Here is a 19,742-nt window from a genome sequence, read left to right as displayed (position 1 = left end):
ATGTAGTTTTTTCTACAAGATAGATCCATACTATACCTTGAATCGGAACCAAACCTAGCTGGAGGAGAAAATGGAGCTTCACGTTCGTCGCTTTGGGACCCATATTCGTGTGACGGGTGTATTTCTTGGGAGGCCCCGTCACATCAATAACGTGAGACGCTCTCTTACTCAAGTTAGTCGCTTATTTAAGTCACATGTTTCAAATCTTGGAGTTCTCCCTCTTTTTTTTCTTTCTCCGAGAATTTCTTTGGGCCCTTCTAGTAAAACTACCAAAATGAGTGTGGCTGCGAACGTGTTAACAGAAGGATCTTTGGCCTCCGAGCAGTCTGGATTTCAATCCCTCGACTATTTTATATTGGCGTATGTTCAAGCGAAAGCCTGTGGATCCTCTCATCTCAGGGTCAATTCTCTGAAGGCTTTCATGTCTGAGGTGCGGGCAGGGTTGCCAACATTTTTTTCCCAAATTCAGGGAGCCTTGAGAAGAAAAATCAGCCAAAATCAGGCAAACGACCTGTTTCCCTTTTCTTACACACAGGTATAGTTATCGATCATGTTGAAATAACAAATAATGAATTTGAGACCATATTTTAAAGGTACCAATTGATTCAGCTCGATGATTTCTCAAGCTATAAGGACGTACATATGTTCGTGCGTGGATTATTTGAACTATTTTCTATAATTTTATCACGAAACTTTTGAATTTCCTACTGTTGTGAAAATATTTCATGACCAAACTCAAAAGCCTAGAAGTCTTGAAACCTAATAATACGTCAGACGAAAGTTCAAAAAGTCTTGAAGGTCCAGACAAAATCTGAAAGGTTGACATTACTAATCACCACGCATCAACTCGCGATTTTAACCGATCGCGCACATGGTCGATTGCTTCGGGTTTGCCGCTACTTGCGATCAAATGAATAGGGTAAAATACCTAGATTTCGACAGTTTTTGCTTGATTTGTCAGAAAAACCATGTGAATAAACTATTTGACTAAAGTTTTTCATTTCAAATATGATTGGTTATATGAATCAGCCTTTTTTTTACATTCTCTACATTTTTTATTGTTCAAAAGTTTCAAAACAGCGTTTTTATTATCCTTTTACTGAAACCTCTCGAGGATCTAGTTTTCGACATTCAATTTTAGTTTTCTACACAAAAAGTTTTAGTTTTCGACAAGCATATTTCCACCTCCTTTGTTTGTTCAGCAATATGATTATTTACGTATTGGAATTGCTTGTCTACTTCACGGCGTTTTTTACACCATGGAAACAGTATAAACACATCAAAAAACATCACTTCCATCTGTACCGTTGAGCCGTCAACACGTACGCCGGAGCATCGTATCGTTGCTGTGTACCTGCAGGAACATTTTACATTATTTATTTTTTCCTTACCTGTATTTCAATCAGCACTTTTCAGTGCTAAAATTATTTTCATTTTCTTTTATTCATATTTTCTCTTTTCTTTCCAGCATGGGGAAGTCTTCGGCCGGCTCAAGGGCCGGAAGAAAACGGATTGCTGAACCTAATCCAGGGCCATCTGCCAAAAAAGTTGAAATTTCCAATTCATTCGATGTCCTTCATAACATTGGTGATGAGGAAATATTCATATTTAATTCTGATAAGAGTACTAAGAAACCTTCTTCTTCTTCTTATACTCTTAAAAACGAAAAGATTCCACCAATAACGGTCACGATTCCTGACTTCAATGCCTTTCGAAAAGAAATCGTCACTTCTGTCAAGGATGTGAAGATTTCTTTTCAGATCGGTCGAAGGGGAACTGCTCGTATATTGGCGGAATCTTTTAATGATTTTCAAAAAATTTTAAATTATTTGAATAATAAAAAACACCAATTTTTTACGTACGACACTAGAGGTGATCGTCCTTTTAAAGTTGTACTTCGTGGTCTCACCGGCGATCAGACACCGGATGAGATCACAAATGAATTAAATTCTTTGTTAGGTTTTTCTCCAATTCAAGTAATTCAAATGAGGAAAAGAACCAACACGAATAATACCAGTAGTGTTGGTTTTGCTCCTGAACTTTATTTGATCCATTTTAAAAAGGATCAGGTCAATAATTTGAAAATTTTGGAAAAGGCTCGTCTTATGTTTCATTGTCGAGTAAAATTTGAACCTTTTCGTAAATCCCATACCAATTTTTTACAAAATATTACGCAATGTCGTCGTTGTCAAGCTTTTTGTCATGGCACTAAAAATTGTAGAATGAATGCCAGATGCATGTTTTGCGGCTCATTCGATCATGAAAAATCTAAATGCCTTTTTGGTGGTGATAAGCCAAAAACAGAATTTTTTAAGTGTGCGAATTGCGCAGGTAATCATTCCTCGAATTCTCTAGATTGTCCCGTTAGGGCAAAAATTGTTGCTTCTAGAAAAAACCCCAAAGTTTCCAGAAAAGTTTCTTCTCCTCCTTCCTCTTTTTCGTCTACACACGTCAGACCGGCAAACAACCTGCCTGTTCGCAGTCAGCCTCGGCCTACATTGGAATCACGGCTGGGTAATACCCGAAGTGATTTTAATGTTACCTGGGCTGATTCTGCGCCACAGACTCGTTGTTTATCGTTCTCAGAGGTGGTTGAAAATGGGTTGCCTTCTCCAGGCATAAATAATAAAAATGGGAAAAAACCAAGTCTCAACGTTCATGCGAAGGCTTGGGAAAATCCCCGAAATTCAAATACTTTTTCTTCTCCTTCCTCTTCTGATTCTAACAATTTTGTTGATTTGGGTGAGATTACTGAGGAAAAATTAAAATTTTTGCATCAAAATTTAATGGAAATGATGCAACTTATGTTGAAAGCAAATTCAATGTTTGAAGCTTTCCAAACTTCTTTTAATTATGCTAACAAAATTATTATGACTTTACGATTCCCTCATGGATCCAAATAGATGTTTAAATATTATGAATTGGAACGCTAGATCTTTGCTGGCTAATCAAGACGAGTTCTTTTTATTTTTGAAAACTCAAAACATACATATTGCTGCCATCACTGAAACTTTTTTAAAGCCAGACAATAACTTGAAAAGCAATGCTTTCTTTAAAATTTTACGAAATGATCGACTTGATAGACAAGGTGGGGGTGTAGCTATTGTCATCAATAGTCGTCTCAAATTTAGACTTCTTCCTTCTTTCAATACAAAAGTCTTAGAAACAATTGGAATTGAATTAGAAACTTCTATGGGGAAAATTATAATTGTTGCCGCATATTTGCCTTTTCAATGTAGCGGTGAACAGAAAAATTTTTTGAAGGGAGATTTACAAAAACTCACCAGAAATAAATCTAAATTTTTTATTATTGGTGACTTTAATGCAAAACACCGATCTTGGAATAATATTTCATCAAATTCAAATGGGAATATTTTGTTTAATGACTGCTCTGCAGGTTATTATACTGTTGAATATCCTAATGGGCATACTTGTTTTTCTTCAATTAGAAATCCCTCCACAATTGATTTGGTTCTAACGGATTTAGGCGAGCATTGTAGTCAATTAGTTACTCATGCAGACCTCGATTCAGACCACCTTCCAGTAACTTTTTCTTTATCCCAAAGTCCCATTGAAAACCCTTTAAAATCAACTTTTAATTTTCAAAAGGCTAACTGGGAGCGATATATGAATTTTATTGAACGTAATTTAGATGTAAACGTTCCATTGAATTCAATAGAAGATATTGATTTGGCTGTAGAAAATTTGACAACTTCAATAGTCAATGCTAGAGCCGCTTCAATACCTAAAGTTAAACATAAATTTAATCAACCTTTAATTGATGATGATCTTCAGTTTTTGATTCGACTGAAAAACATTCGTCGACGCCAATATCAACGTACTAGGGATCCTTATTTGAAATTAATTTATTGCGACCTTCAAAAAGAGATCAAACGTCGTTTAAATTTCATTCGTAATGAAAATTTTGCTAAAGCAGTAGAGGACATAAAACCCTACTCAAAGCCATTTTGGAAATTAACTAAAATTCTAAAAAAGCCCCAGAAGCCAATTCCTACTTTGAAAGATGGGGATAAACTTCTTTTAACTAATTCAGAAAAAGCTCAAAAATTAGCCCAACAATTTGAGTCTGCTCATGATTTTAATTTAAACGTTATAAGTCCAATTGATGCTCAAATTTCCCTAGAATTTGATGATATTCTTTCTAAGCAAATTGTGTTTGAAAGTTCTTGTGAGACAAATATTGATGAACTTAAATTGATTTTCAAAAAATTTAAAAATATGAAAGCCCCGGGGGAAGATGGGATTTTCTATATTCTTATTAAAAAGTTGCCTGAAAGCACTTTAAATTTTTTAGTTAAAATCTTCAATAAATGTTTTCACTTGGCTTATTTTCCCAATAAATGGAAAAATGCCAAAGTAACTCCAATTTTGAAACCTGGAAAAAGTGCTTCAGAGCCTTCAAGTTATCGACCAATTAGTTTGCTTCCTTCTTTAAGTAAACTATTTGAGAGAGTTATTTTGAATAGAATGATGATTCACATTAATCAGAATTCTATTTTCCCTGATGAACAATTTGGTTTTCGTCATGGACATTCTACTACACATCAACTTTTGAGTGTAACTAATATGATTAACGCTAGCAAATCTGAGGGTTATTCAACTGGTGTTGCTCTTCTTGATATTGAAAAAGCTTTTGACAGTGTTTGGCACAAAGGTTTAGTAGCTAAATTAGCTCGATTTGATTTTCCTGTATATCTCACCAAAATTATTCAAAATTATTTGACTAGCCGAACTTTGCAAGTAAGCTATCAAAATTCATGCTCTGAAAGGATACCCATTAGAGCTGGTGTCCCTCAGGGTAGTATACTTGGGCCTATTTTATACAATATTTTTACTTCTGATCTTCCTGATGTCCCAGAAGGAAAAGGTAGAAGATTATTTGCTGACGATACTTTGCTTTCAGCCAAAGGTCGAAATTTACGGGTGGTACGCAGTAGATTGCAACAAAATTTAAATTCCTTTTTGAATTACTTGAAAATGTGGAAAATTTCTCCTAACGCTTCCAAAACTCAACTTATTTTATTTCCCCATAAGCCAAGAGCAAATTTTTTAAAACCTAATGAAAATCATTCCATAACTTTTAATGGGGTTTCTCTAGAATGGTCTGATCACGTGAAGTACTTGGGACTCACACTTGATCGGAATCTTTCTTTTAAGAATCACATTGAAGATATTCAATCTAAATGTAATAAATACACTAAATCTCTTTATTCTCTCATCAACAGGAAATCCCGGTTGTGTCTGCGAAATAAGATGCTCATCTACAAACAAGTTTTCCGACCAGCGATCATGTATGCAGTTCCGATTTGGTCTAGCTGCTGCGCGACGAGGAAGAAAGCTATCCAGAGGATTCAGAACAAAGTTCTGAAAATGATTTTGCGGCTTCCACCTTGGCACAGCACCGAAGATCTTCATCGGATTGCGGGCATTGAATCGATCGGAGAGATGGCCAACAAAATTATCTCCAACTTCAGAGGCAAATCGATGCAGTCTTCCATCGCAGAGATTCGTTCTCTTTATGTTTAGTTTAATTTTAGGATAGTGTTTAGTTTTAAGTATAAAATATTTTTGCTATTACAGGATGTTCTCCTACATTAAAAACTTGATTTCGCTCAGCAAATTTAAATCTTATAAATAAATTTTTATAATCTAGTTAACTATAGGGCTATGAACAGTTCATTATTGAGCTGAACACCTAGTTTAATGCAATAATGTAATATAAGTGTAATGATGATTTGATACAAATAAAGACATATTTAAAAAAAAAAAAAAAAAAAAACATCAAAAAACATGGGTGTCGAAAAATAGATTATTTGGTGAATTTTCAGCGCTAGTTTTCGACAGCTCAAAAATAGTTGAAATTTCATTAAATGTTAGCTAAAATATAAAATAAATTACCGAAAATATTGATTTCAGGACCTTATCCATCCATTGATTCCTTTTATGTTGCGTAATAAAAGGGGGTTTTTGCGTGATTCAAAATCATTCACATTTGGTCAATGGCATTGAATTTCACAGGTGATTTAGAATGTTACTTTTAAATTCTTAATTTACTACTATTAAATAACTTATTTAGAAGAATTTTTATATTCAACGTATACTAAAGTGGGAGAGCAAAAATGGTGGCTATATGAACATAGATAGCTTGAGCCACCAAACAGAAAGATAAGCCTTTCATTAAAATTTTGTCGAAAACTAGCTCCTGTCGAAATCTAGAGTATCTGCCCTACTATGTTTTTTTTTCAAAATTCAGGAACGTATGAAATAAAAATCAGGTTACACCAAAGAAACGGAAATCTCTGTCAAAGTGAAGACCTTTCTATTTGGTCGTCGCTCCACATTTTGACATTCTTCAGTGGTATCTTATGCTATTCAATGCCATCAATCTTCATCACATTAACAAAATTCAGGGTAAATCAGGCTAGTTTTCAAAAATCAGGGAAAAACTATGGCTTATTAGGTTGTCAGGATGAGCTCCTTAAAATCAGGCAAATCCTGAAAAATCAGGCACATTGGCATCTCTGGGTGTGGGCTTTAATATCAGGGTCTTATATTAGGAATTTATGCTCACGATTCAGATCCCGCCTGGAGAGTGAAGTTAGGGACGACCGTGGACACATCGATCGATTGTTACTTGTTATGTTTATCTACGCCAAGTAACACCGATTGTTGCGTAAGACTATTTAAGCCTTTTATGAATCCTAAACTTGGTCTAGAAGCCTGCTACAAAACTTTAAATGTTACTTGGGTATATGCCTGAATGAATAAAAAAGTTTTTCAATCATGCTTATATCAAGAAAAGTGTTAAAAACTTTGAGAATGTCCCATGTGATGTAATTTTCTCTACTTAGTAAATAGTCCATATCTATCTATATTATCAGAAATTGAATCCGTTTTCAACGGTGGAATGTTTATTACACAGTCATCACCTGGAGGAAACCCAGCGAATTTTGGTTAACGGGATGAACAAACGTTCCTAAAAAGAATCTAGCTAGGGCGTGTAAGACGAACATTTCAAGCATAGACAAACAGACAGGACACTCGATTTTAGATTTTCGCAAAGTCTGTCGAAGCTAGGCAATGTCGGCACTCGAGTGCACTGGAATCACTAAAACGAAAATATGTTCTTTTAATCATGGTAGCAGTGCAATTATGTTCATCTCCATGGTGCATGTTTGTTGTTGAGTTTCGTTTGTTGTTATCCGACAAAGTTTAGTTGCCGCTGATTTGGTAATTATTTTAGCCTGAAGAATTTAGCTTTTAGATTTGTGATAACCCCTTGCTCCACTTACTGATTCATCTGGATACACCAGTACACCACTACACATGTGGTACTGGGCAAGTTCGCAACGTGTCTAATGAAATCTCTGTAGAGTACTCTAGACCGCGATCTCGGAAAGACACACCACGTATTGTGTTGACTGAGGCCAAATACCACCAGATTCGACTATTAAAAATGAACCGAACCATGCGAATAAAAGCCGACCCAGTGCATAAATTCATGCAATTAGTTTAGGTATGTCTGCAATCTCCATAATTTCCCAAAAGTTGTGAAAAACCAAAAATCTTACAACCTTAAAATTTTTATTTCAGGAGATACGATTTGAGAATGATACCAGGACCTTCAAGAAAGTTTATTTTATAGCCGCTCTTGCTGCAAGGATGCGTATTACGGGAATCATTCCGAAGCAAAATTGAGAAAAGCGAGCGGAAATGTCGATGATGTGTTTACAGTTCTGGAATAATCACTAGAGTAAATATGCTGACTCTTGAGAAGGACGGTTATAAAGATCTTTAAAATAAAGTTTTCCCTGAATTTGAAAAAAAAACTTATCGAGAATTGAACTATTAAGCTTATAAAATCTTTGACACAAACCTTAGCCTCAGCTTATTTTGTCAATTTTTTACCATTAAATCTTAAACTCTTTAGACTTTACATTTGCCAAATTTTTGACCTGCGTAATTACTTCTAAAACAACGTCTTCGTTCAAAAACGCCTTTGTTGTAGAAATGGAAACACAGCTCCTGACGGCAATTTTTACCGGCATTTTAAACCAAATAAGGGAAATCAAAAACACAATTTTGTATTTTCAACACAACATTCATGCACAAAAAAATTCACAACAGATCCATGCAAGAAGTTCTCTTATGTACCAAACATTGTCTTCCTTCACTGGAGGCTGGGAGATTATTCGATTGTTTGGTTTGTTGCAGCTGTCTATGATTAGGCATCTTTCTCTCTGTTCGAATCAATTTGATATATGTATATGGTTCGACTTATTATTTTCTGACGCTTAAAAAACAATTGATTGGTGGTTGTAGTACAGCAGTTACCTATGTTCTTTGGGATGGTTAAGCTACTTTTATTACGGTTTCGATAACAATCAAGGTTAATTGAAAACCAAAATTTTCCAATCAAATTGTTACGGCAACAAACACCATCGGTTGCTTGCTTACGTTTGAGCTTTAAATGCCAAGATATCATGGCATCCTACTGTGGTTTATTTTATAATCGCGAAGTTGGTAGGCAATGTCGGAACCAGATGGCAGTCTAATCGCTTTGCAAAAAAATGATCGGATTTTCCGAAGAGTGTCCTGTCTGTTTGTCTGTGCTTCAAGATCGGGTTAAAAGGACACATAAGTCTCTCCAGGTATTTCAAATTTGTCATCGGTCTGATCCTCCAAATGCTTTCAAAAGACCTTGGCAAGGGCAATTGTCGGACGAAAGGCCCTCTGCATCTCATACAGGCAATAAAAACTGTTAAAAGTGGATCCCCAGTGAAGACAGCGCATATAAAATACAGAATTCCCAAAGCCATACTGTTTCGCTACTGGAGTCGAACCAATTGGTTTAATTTCGATTTAAAAACATTCTCAAATGCTTAACTCACAAAATTATGTACAGACTGTTCCAGAAATTAACCAGAAGCACATTTAATGCTAACGGGCATTTTGAATCGAATATTTTTTTTTCGAATTCTTCTGGTTGCGTCCTTTTGTTAACACATTTCTGTAAGTGGTGTCATATATGCAATCTCTTCTCCTTAATTTTTAAATCTAAAAAGTAGAGAGGCAATTAAAATTAAAAGAAAATTTCACGCATTATAAACCCTTATATTAGATATAAATATGAATACAGTATGAATACTAGATTGAATGAAGGGTAACCGAAAGATTAATATGATGTACATGTAGGTTTATATGCTAATCAGTTATAAAAGAAATTTTCAAAATGTCTATATAATCTGAATTATTTGAAATCAGGAACCCAAAATCTTTCAAAATCTTTTATTAAAATACAAACACCAACAATGGTTTTCCCTTGTGTAATGTGAATTCGAAACTCAAGTTTCGTTTTTTCACCGATAAAATATTTATATCCCGGTCAGGGTTTGACTTTTATACTAGAACAAAAATTCTAGTTTTTTGAATCAGTTTCGAATTTCCCAATGATAATTGTGTGATTAACTTTCAGTTGTTTTCATTCAAAACTTGAATTCAATTTTTGTACTTTCATACAGATTTTTGAATTTAAAGATATCAGAAATAAGGTTGAGCAAGTTTAGTAAACAGAAATGAGATTCATAATTCAGAACAACATTCAAAATTATTCATTTGGTTAATTTTCAACACCTGTAAATTTTCTGCTAACTTTTCTATCCATCTTATACATTTTCTATTCTAATATTCTTTCTACAAGAATATACATTTTCACCGATATGCCGAAAATAAATTTACAAAAACCAATTAAAACGGTGGTTTACTTATCTTAAAAAGCTTTATTTTTGCAACATCAGATGTAATTTTTCTTCGTGTTGATTGAACATGAGAATAAAAATTCGAAAAAATATTTTCAAACTTCCAGCTAAGTCGAGCTTGACAAACCACGAGACAAAGTCAAGTCGTAACTCCTAAACCGCGTTCGTCACAACTTGGCGGGTGATGCCGATGGCGGAAAGTAAATATTGTGTGAAGCCAAGTTTGCGATCGCACTTTACGATGCTGCTTCAAAAATCTGGCAAAGAAAGGAAGATAACCCTAGAGAACGAGAGAGGAAAAAAATCCGAAGAAAAAAAAACCAATTTATTTGGCGAAGCGAACAGTTTTGAGCGTGGCATACTAAATAGCTAATGCCGGCCGCTGCTAACTGCTAACGTCTTTTGGAAGATGCCCCACTCGCTGCACCGATCGCGTAATGTCCACACACTTGAAGGTTGCTGGACTTGATTGTTTTGTTTGGTCTCCGGATTTTTTTTTTTTTTTTTTTTTATTCACAGTTTGGCGGATTATGGTTTCCGCGTCAAAGGGTGGGAACCGAATTTTTCCAAACAATCAGCTGGAGGTTTCTATCTCAAGGGTGGATGACCCTTAGACCGAAATGTGGACAACTCGATCTAATATATTCGAAGATTTTTTTTATTTATTACCAATTGACGCTCATAGACTCTTCCTCAAGTTTGCACAAACCCATCTCGGACAGTAAAAATAACTTGGATATGAACAATCATCAAAGGTCATCCATAGACTATCAATTTAAATCAATGCAACGCGTCTATGTATTCAATTATCGTGAATATGTTTATGTGGTAGGGTCATCTGGAAACTTTAATTTTTCTAGAGTTTATTTGAACGTTCCACTTCAAGTACACTGAGAAAATTAATGAATGTCTCAAAACATTTTTTTCATCTGTGAGGAATTGTCTTTGTCAGCAAAGAAAAAATTTACAAAGTTATTTGAAAAATCCTGGGGATAAAATTATGGAAACAATCATTCGACCATCAACGGGGCAAAACTTGTTTTATTTTCTAAAATATTTTATTGGGTTTTCAGGATTAAGAAACTTGAAAATTATTCTATAATTGAAGCACAAAAGAGTATTTTGCTGGTCGTTGATATTTGATGAAACAATTTTTGACGGTCGCCATAGAAGAAAAAAACTCCATAGCTGGCACAGCGATCATAACTTAAATTTTGGATTGACTACATCTCCAATGGTTGATGATTGAATTGCCGATTCCAAGAAATGTACGATTTGAATCATTGTAAGGCTTTAGCGAAAACAACTTTATCGAATGTTTATAAAGCACAATGTTGAAAATATAAACAAACAAAAACGATGGATTCTCCAACTCCAAAAACATGAATGAGGGATGTGTGAAAATTAACACATTCAGTAAACGAGATTCGAATCTTCATCAGTAAGCACCGAACCCAGATGCCGGTCTCCGGTAGTCAAGCAGTCAAAAATGTGTCCCAAATTCGGAAGCAATCCGATGCTGGTGGGGCTGCTCATTCTGATAGCCACTCATTCAGGTAAGAAATTTGAAACCAAGACTGGCCCCATCAAATTTTCAAGCATTTCACCGTTTTCAGCCAGGCCATTGGAATGCTTCCGGTGCGAGAGTACCATCAGCTGGTCCGCCTGTTCCGATCACGTGACCGTTGAGGAGTGTGAATCCGAGCATCCGTTCGAGGACCATTACGAGTGTGTCAGTACCCAGATGAACCTGACGCTGCCGAGCTTTGTGCTGCATGTCTACGGGACCGGATGTGGGTGGGGTGATCAGGGCGCTAGCCGGAAGTTGCTGAAAAGTTTGATTCCTCCAGGCAGCAGTGCCAATGCGAGTCTGGAACAGTGGCAGCGCTGCGAGGAGGATTTGTGCAACTCAGTGGCCGAGTATACGATGGCCGACGGAAGTCAGCTTCTGGGGCCTCCGGGATCGACGTCGGACAATGGATCCTATGCAGTGGTAGTGCAGCTGGTTGGAGGCTCTGGGCGACTGGAACCAGTGATATTTACGCTTGCGTTAAGTTTGTTGTTGAAAAATTTATTGTAATTTTTTTCAAACCACATCAGTAGTAACAAACAAAATAAATCCTTCACTTGTTCATTTATTGCAAAAAAAAATAAACCAATGTAACCGACCGATTTCCTCAATTTGTGCGAACAAAAAACAAATAAAACCTTAACACTGGACCGTGAAAATAATTCCAAAAAAAAGACATTTACATATTCCTAAATCGAAAAAGCCAACTGCCAATTTTAAAATTAAAAAAAAATTAAATTAATAAAATTGAAAACATCTCTCTGTTGTGGTATGAGCCTACTAAACATCTGCCTGCATTCTATTCCAATTAACAAAAACTCAACCCTCTTAAATTAACGTGAAATTAAACTGACACTCTTCATTTTCTTTATAAACTTAATTTCTTTTTATTCTCGATTTTCTTAATTTTATTAATTTATTTGATTTTTTTTTTATTTTCTTGATTTTCTGGTTTTTTTTGATTTTCTTGATTTTCTCGATTTTCTTGATTTTTTAGATTTTCTTGATTTTCTTAATTTTCTTGATTTCTTGGTTTTCTTAAGTTTCTTAATTTTCTTGATTTTCTTGATTTTCTTGATTTTCTTGATTTTCTTGATTTTCTTGATTTTCTTGATTTTCTTGATTTTCTTGATTTTCTTGATTTTCTTGATTTTCTTGATTTTCTTGATTTTCTTGATTTTCTTGATTTTCTTGATTTTCTTGATTTTCTTGATTTTCTTGATTTTCTTGATTTTATTGATTGTCTTGATTTTCTAGATTTTATTGATTTTCTTGATCTTCTTAATTTGCTTGATTTTTTTTATTTACTTGATTTTCTTGGTTTTCTTGATTTTCTTGATTTTCTTGATTTTCTTGATTTTTTTTATTTTCTTGATTTTCTTGATTTTCTTGATTTTCTTTATTTTCTTGATTTTCTTGATTTTCTTGATTTTCTTAATTTTCTTGATCTTCTTGATTTTCTTGATTTTCTTGATTTTCTTGTTTTTCTTGTTTTTCTTGATTTTCTTGATTTTCTTGATTTTCTTGATTTTCTTGATTTCCTTGATTTTCTTGATTTTCTTGATTTTCTTGATTTTCTTGATTTTCTTGATTTTCTTGATTTTCTTGATTTTCTTGATTTTCTTGATTTTCTTGTTTTTCTTGTTTTTCTTGTTTTTCTTGATTTTCTTGATTTTCTTGATTTCCTTGATTTTCTTGATTTTCTTGATTTTCTTGATTTTCTTGATTTTCTTGATTTTCTTGATTTTCTTGATTTTCTTGATTTTCTTGATTTTCTTGATTTTCTTGATTTTCTTGATTTTCTTGATTTTCTTGATTTTCTTGATTTTCTTGATTTTCTTGATTTTGTTGATTTTGTTGATTTTCTTGATTTTCTTGATTTTCTTGATTTTCTTGATTTTCTTGATTTTCTTGATTTTCTTGATTTTCTTGATTTTCTTGATTTTCTTGATTTTCTTGATTTTCTTGATTTTCTTGATTTTCTTGATTTTCTTGATTTTCTTAATTTTCTTGATTTTCTTGATTTTCTTGATTTTCTTGATTTTCTTGATTTTCTTGATTTTCTTGATTTTCTTGATTTTCTTGATTTTCTTGATTTTCTTGATTTTCTTGATTTTCTTGATTTTCTTGATTTTCTTGATTTTCTTGATTTTCTTGATTTTCTTGATTTTCCTGATTTTCTTGATTTTCTTGATTTTCTTGATTTTCTTGATTTTCTTGATTTTCTTGATTTTCTTGATTTTCTAGATTTTCATTATTTTCTTGATTATCTTTATTTTCTTGATTATCATGAATTTTTGGATTTTCTTGTTTTTTTTTATTTTTTGGTATTCTTGATATTCTTGATATTTTAATTTCCTGAACTTTCTTGATTTTTTTTTGATTTTCTGGATTTTCTGGATTTTCTTGTTTTTTTTTTAATTTTCTTGAATTTCTAATTGATTTCTATGTGAGCAACAACTATTAAAGATACAGATAAAGATGAAAATCAAGTGTATACGATTGACTTCGAATGTGTTTTAGTCATAATCACCATTCAAAATTGTTGTTTCTTATTTCGTTCAAATGATTTAATAAATAAAAATATATTTCAGGAGAAAAAATTGCTGATAGCCACTGCTGAACACTAGTCAAAAGTGTTTCCTTTTTTTTCCTTTCCCCCACATTCCCAACCAAATTTTTTGCAAGGATGCAGAGGTAACCTCGGTCCTTAAGCACAAAGTTGTTCTTTCATCCCTTTCTAATTTTTTCTAACCTATCTATTGGCTACTAGGACGTGGCCGGCGCCGTAATTGATGTTCAAAGAGAGAGCATCAGTTTTGTGCATTGTGAATGTGTAGCCAATCCCAGGTTCCGTTCATTTGACCTCTGAACAAAATTGATGGCCTCGGTCAATCACGGAGTAGCAACCATTGGCGATGTGGAACTCGTTCTACTGAGCCACGCCTGTGATCTTGGAATCCGAAATGTATTGACTTGTATTCAAACCAAATTTAGAAATCAATCACCGAGTATACTAGAATACTTTTAAATTCTTTATCAAAACATCTAAAGGTGCATTTCGGGTTCAATGATTCAAGGTGGATGTGAGTAGTCAATCAAGCTAAGCTAAGCTAAGCTAATTTTCTTGAATTTCTAATTGATTTCTTATTTTTTTTGATATTCTTGATTTTCTTGATATCTTGATTCTCTTGATTTTTTGTTATCTTTTTTCTTGTGATTTTCCTGATATCTTGATTTTCTAGATTTTTTTGATTTACTAGATATTCTTGATTTTCAAGATTTTCCTGATTTTTTTTTTGATTTTCTTGTTTTTCTTGCCTTTCTTGATTTCCTTTATTTCCTCGATTTTCTTAACTAGCTGAGTTTTTTTTTCTATTTTCAAGGTTTTCTTCTTTTCCTTGATTTTCTTGTTTTTTTCAATTTTCCAGATTTTTTCAATTTTTATATTTTCATTATTTTCTTGTTTTTAAATTTATTTGTTTATCATATTTTTTAAAATTTTCGTGATTGCATTAATTTCCTAAGTTTCTTGATTTTCTTGATTTTCTTGTTTTTCTTGATTTTCATAATTTTCAAGATTTTCTTGATTTTCTTGATTAGCTTGATTTTCTTGATTTTCTGGATTTTCTTGATTTTCTTGATTTTCTTGATTTTCCTGATTTTCTTGATTTTCTTGATTTTATTGATGTTCTTGATTATCTTGATTTTCTTGATTTTTTTATTTTCTTGATTTTCTTGATTTTCTGGATTTTCTTGATTTTCTTGATTTTCTTGATTTTCTTGATTTTTTTTGATTTTCTTGATTTTCTTGATTTTCTTGATTTTCTTGATTTTCTTGATTTTTTTGATTTTCTTGATTTTCTTGATATTCTTGATTTTTATGATTTTATTGATTTTCTTAATTTTTATGATTTTCTTGATTTTTTTGATTTTCTTGATTTTCTTTATTTTCCTGATTTTCTCGATTTTCTTGATTTTCTTGATCTTATTTATTGTTTTCTTGATTTTCTTGATTTTCACGAAGATTTGTGCTTTTAAACTTTTGAAATTGCGATCTTTTTAACTTTTTAACTTTACTTCAGTTTCTGAATTTTCTCGACTTTTTTGATTTTTTCAAATTTTTTGATTTTCTTGAAATTCTTAATTCTTGACTTTTTATTTTTTCAATTGTCTTGATTTTCCTGTTTTCCACGATTTTAATTTCAATTAAATTCAATTAAGACATCAAAACTTTTGACTTTTTTATGAACTTTTGAACTTTTGAACTTTTGAACTTTTGAACTTTTGAACTTTTGAACTTTTGAACTTTTGAACTTTTGAACTTTTGAACTTTTGAACTTTTGAACTTTTGAACTTTTGAACTTTTGAACTTTTGAACTTTTGAACTTTTGAACTTTTGAACTTTTGAACTTTTGAACTTTTGAACTTTTGAACTTTTGAACTTTTGAACTTTCGAACTTTTGAACTTTTGAACTTTTGAACTTTTGAACTTTTGAACTTTTGAACTTTTGAACTTTTGAACTTTTGAACTTTTGAACTTTTGAACTTTTGAACTTTTGAACTTTTGAACTTTTGAACTTTTGAACTTTTGAACTTTTGAACTTTTGAACTTTTGAACTTTTGAACTTTTGAACTTTTGAACTTTTGAACTTTTGAATTTTTAAACTTCTGAACTTTTAAACCTCTGAACTTTTCAACTTTTGAACTTTTGAACTTTTGAACTGAACTTTTGATTTTTTGAGCTATTGAATTTTTGAACTTTTGAGCTTTTGAACTTTTGAACTTTTGAACTTTTGAACTTTTGAACTTTTGAACTTTTGAACTTTTGAACTTATGAATTTTTGAATTTTTGAACTTTTAAACTTTTGAACTTTTGAATTTCATTTTTGTAATTTTTGTAATTTTTGTAATTTTTGTCATTTTCGTAATTTTTGTAATTTTTGTAATTTTTGTCATTTTTGTCATTTTTGTCATTTTTGTCATTTTTGTCATTTTTGTCATTTTTGTCATTTTTGTCATTTTTGTCATTTTTGTCATTTTTGTCATTTTTGTCATTTTTGTCATTTTTGTAATTTTTGTAATTTTTTCATTTTTGTCATTTTTGTCATTTTTGTCATTTTTGTCATTTTTGTCATTTTTGTCATTTTTGTCATTTTTGTCATTTTTGTCATTTTTGTCATTTTTGTCATTTTTGTCATTTTTGTCATTTTTGTTATTTTTGTCATTTTTGTCATTTTTGTCATTTTGGTCATTTTTGTCATTTTTGTCATTTTTGTCATTTTTGTCATTTTTGTCATTTTTGTCATTTTTGTCATTTTTGTCATTTTTGTCATTTTTGTCATTTTTGTCATTTTTGTCATTTTTGTCATTTTTGTCATTTTTGTCATTTTTGTCATTTTTGTCATTTTTGTCATTTTTGTCATTTTTGTCATTTTTGTCATTTTTGCCATTTTTGTCATTTTTGTCATTTCTGTCATTTTTGTTATTTTTGTCATTTTCGTCATTTTTGAACTTTTGAACTTTTGAATACCTAATGTTTGAATATAACAACGTGGGTAGGTAAGAAAAATTAAAGACTAGATTGTAATGGAATTAAGGAAATGATACAGATCTCAAAAAGGTTAATATTTTAAGACCTTTAAAAAGTTTTATATTTAAAAAAAACCTCAAACGTCTTGATTGTTTCAAAAGTTTCAGAAGACTTGTTAGTTAAAAAAGTCCACGCATATTTAAAGTATTTATATCTTAGAAAAACCTTGTGAAGTTTTTAGCCAAGGATAAATATTCCACAAAACACACAATTTTCAATAAAAAGTTTTCTAAGCTCTATGATTACACCTTTTTATTTTTTTTCAAATATTTCCCTCTGAAATCGAATGATTTATTTGAACTTGTCTTTCTTCAATTATTTTCAGATGTACGCCATCACCTGGCACACGAATCTGGTGCAGCGCCTGGGCGAGCTGGAGGTGCTCATTTTGCTGGTATCCTGCATCTGCCACGATCTGGACCATCCTGGGTACAACAACATCTACCAGATCAACGCGCGGACCGAGCTGGCCCTGAGGTAAGGCGCCAATTATGTAATTGAATGTTTATAATTCTCATCAAAAAATCTGTTGCCTACCCGAAGGGGTTAATAACGGCAAATTTTGAAGCGACAACGCTCCAGTAGTATAGTTTAGGCTTGAAATTGAAGAATTGTTAATTTGAATTTCGATAATTTTTTAAGGAAATCTGCAAACAAAATTTCTCTGTTTGAATTTTTTTGTTATAATTTTTTAAATTGAATTCTGAATTCTCTACAGACAAAAAAGAAACGTTGATCCCGTTTAACCTGGCCACGTTTGAAGACAACCATCTTTCCAACCAATGTTTACCTTTTCCTCCAAGCAACCAACTAGTGTCATAAAAAATGAGGACAGATGAAACTTAAGGTGAACTTCCCGATTTCGAGCTGACTATGTTCTAATTTTTAAGCTTTTTGAGAAAAGAGAATTGGTTTTACCATAGGTGAAATTCCATCCAAACCGTCAGTGGAAGGCAGAAAAAAAACTAACCTAGATGAACCGGTAGCTAGCTGGGTGTCGAATCTCTCATCCAGTTAATCCTTGGCCCCACTCAAAGTGTACATCCTTTTTCCATATTCATTTTCCCAACCGGTTAACCTTTGACTAGCAACTAGCTAGAGCTAGGTTCGGCTGGAAATTGAAATCTATGGCCAAGGACCCCGGTTGACTCTAGGCGTTGGCATCGTCGTCGCTTGATAGCATCGCATCGGTCGAAAAGTACTGAAAACGCCAGGTGCCATTCTTTTATACATGCTTGTTGTAGGCTCCTTCTGCCTCATCTCGCAATCGTGAGTGTGTCCCCGGAAGCTCGAAAAGCATGAAAGTGGATAAAAGGAAAAAGGGCACGTGTCCTTTGATCTCAACCTTTCCCTATGTAGCTCGTATCACACAGATACGGGACAAGTCAATTGGCGATAGAGTGGGCCACTCTCTGAATGAGAGTAGATACCTGGCTGGGACTCATCGATTGACTTGTTCCAAGATATTTTGAAAATCGAGTGCCAATGCGGTTTGGGATGAACTGACCTCGACCTTGACGCAAATTTCTATCAACCATCCATTCAGTTTTGATTCAATTACTTGACCGCTTTATGGCTGTGTCCCCTAGCGTCAGTCAGACTAGTAATAAAAATTGAACCGAACGTCGACGACTAGCCTGGAAATTGTTTTATGACATCATCCTGATCGAAATTCGACCAAATTCCAATTCAAACGGCTTAAAATGACCCCTTCCTTCAACCTATCATACGCACACGCACACATTTTCCAACCAAAGTGGATCGCTGTCGCTTCCAATTAAGATCACAGAGCACTCGGCCGGCCATCACAATTGCACCTGGTTCCTGTGTAGTGGCTCCAGAGAGTGCTGCTCTAGCTGGCCATTTCGCTTCCCAGCTATTTTCCCAGCCATTTTTTTGTACCTTGCCTCCATTCGCAATCACAAACCGATCGGAAAACTGTCACCGACCATTTGCTTCTGATGGGTTCGATTCCGGTTCAAGCCCAGACCAACGAACAGGATGAAACAGTTTCGGGGGCTTTCAATCGGAAAATTTGTTCAGACGGCGGATGTGGCCGGCTGCGGCGTGCCTACACCTGGACTTGGTCCTGGTATGTTTGAAGAAGGGCAATTTTTTTTACCCCCACTTTCTACCACAAATATTGGGTTTTGTAGCGAGCGAGCGGGCTCAAAACCAATCGAGGCTGAAAGTTGGCAAACCACTTGAACTCTTTAAATTTAATCTGTCAATACATCAGTGGTCATGTGAATTATCATTTTTAATCTCATTTTATGACGTATTTAACCGTGATTCATAGTGATAAGTTGATCACTTTTAAATTAACTTTGTAATTATAAATTGAGAACATATTTTATCCCAAATTAACTGTCTGTCAACTCAATCAACTTCAAATATCTATACTCATCAGCCAAAATTCCATCAGCATTCCTTCATCTTCTCACTATTTTGATTCATGACTTTCATATTTACATTTTACCTTTTCCTACCTGCTTCTTTTAGATACAATGACATCTCGCCCCTGGAGAATCATCACTGTTCGATTGCGTTCCGGCTGCTGGAGCATCCGGATTGTAACATTTTTAGGAATATGGACAAAGAGCTGTACAAGTAAGTATATTTTGATTTGATAAAATCAAATTTTTAAGGTTTTTTTTTAACTTTAAACTTATTATCGGATTTTTGGTTCACTCTTTTTTTTAAATCAACTGAAGGTATCTGAATAAGAATGTTAAACACAAGAAGAAACATAAGAAATACATTATATGTATGGGAGAGTGGGGATTCATCGGCCAGTTTT

General features: G+C 33.4%; 2 protein-coding genes across 9 annotated transcripts in view; both read left to right on the top strand.

Moving 5' to 3' along the window:
- LOC129754674 (high affinity cGMP-specific 3',5'-cyclic phosphodiesterase 9A) overlaps nt 1-19,742 on the top strand; it is a 711,945-nt gene that overhangs the window by 673,512 nt on the left and 18,691 nt on the right. For all 8 annotated transcript variants that reach the window (XM_055750864.1, XM_055750866.1, XM_055750865.1 and 5 more), the window contains 2 exons: nt 17,268-17,419; nt 19,445-19,552. In XM_055750864.1, coding sequence (XP_055606839.1) covers nt 17,268-17,419; nt 19,445-19,552 — 260 coding nt within the window. The remainder of the gene's footprint in view (nt 1-17,267; nt 17,420-19,444; nt 19,553-19,742) is intronic.
- LOC129754680 (uncharacterized) lies at nt 11,207-11,989 on the top strand. Its single transcript, XM_055750879.1, has 2 exons — nt 11,207-11,335; nt 11,396-11,989. The coding sequence occupies exons 1-2, from the start codon at nt 11,269-11,271 to the stop codon at nt 11,857-11,859; spliced, it is 531 nt and encodes a 176-aa protein (XP_055606854.1). The 5' UTR covers nt 11,207-11,268; the 3' UTR covers nt 11,860-11,989.

The sequence above is a fragment of the Uranotaenia lowii genome, chromosome 3 (genome assembly GCF_029784155.1).
Source record: "Uranotaenia lowii strain MFRU-FL chromosome 3, ASM2978415v1, whole genome shotgun sequence".
Taxonomy (NCBI): domain Eukaryota; kingdom Metazoa; phylum Arthropoda; class Insecta; order Diptera; family Culicidae; genus Uranotaenia; species Uranotaenia lowii.
Note: the sequence above shows the minus strand (reverse complement) of the source record. Positions and strands in the feature narration are given on the sequence as shown.

Coding starts and splice junctions, on each gene's coding strand:
- LOC129754680 (XM_055750879.1), top strand. CDS start 11,269: ATGTGTCCCAAATTCGGAAGCAATCCGATGCTGGTGGGGCTGCTCATT. Junction 11,336..11,395: donor TCTGATAGCCACTCATTCAG/GTAAGAAATTTG, acceptor CACCGTTTTCAG/CCAGGCCATTGGAATGCTTC.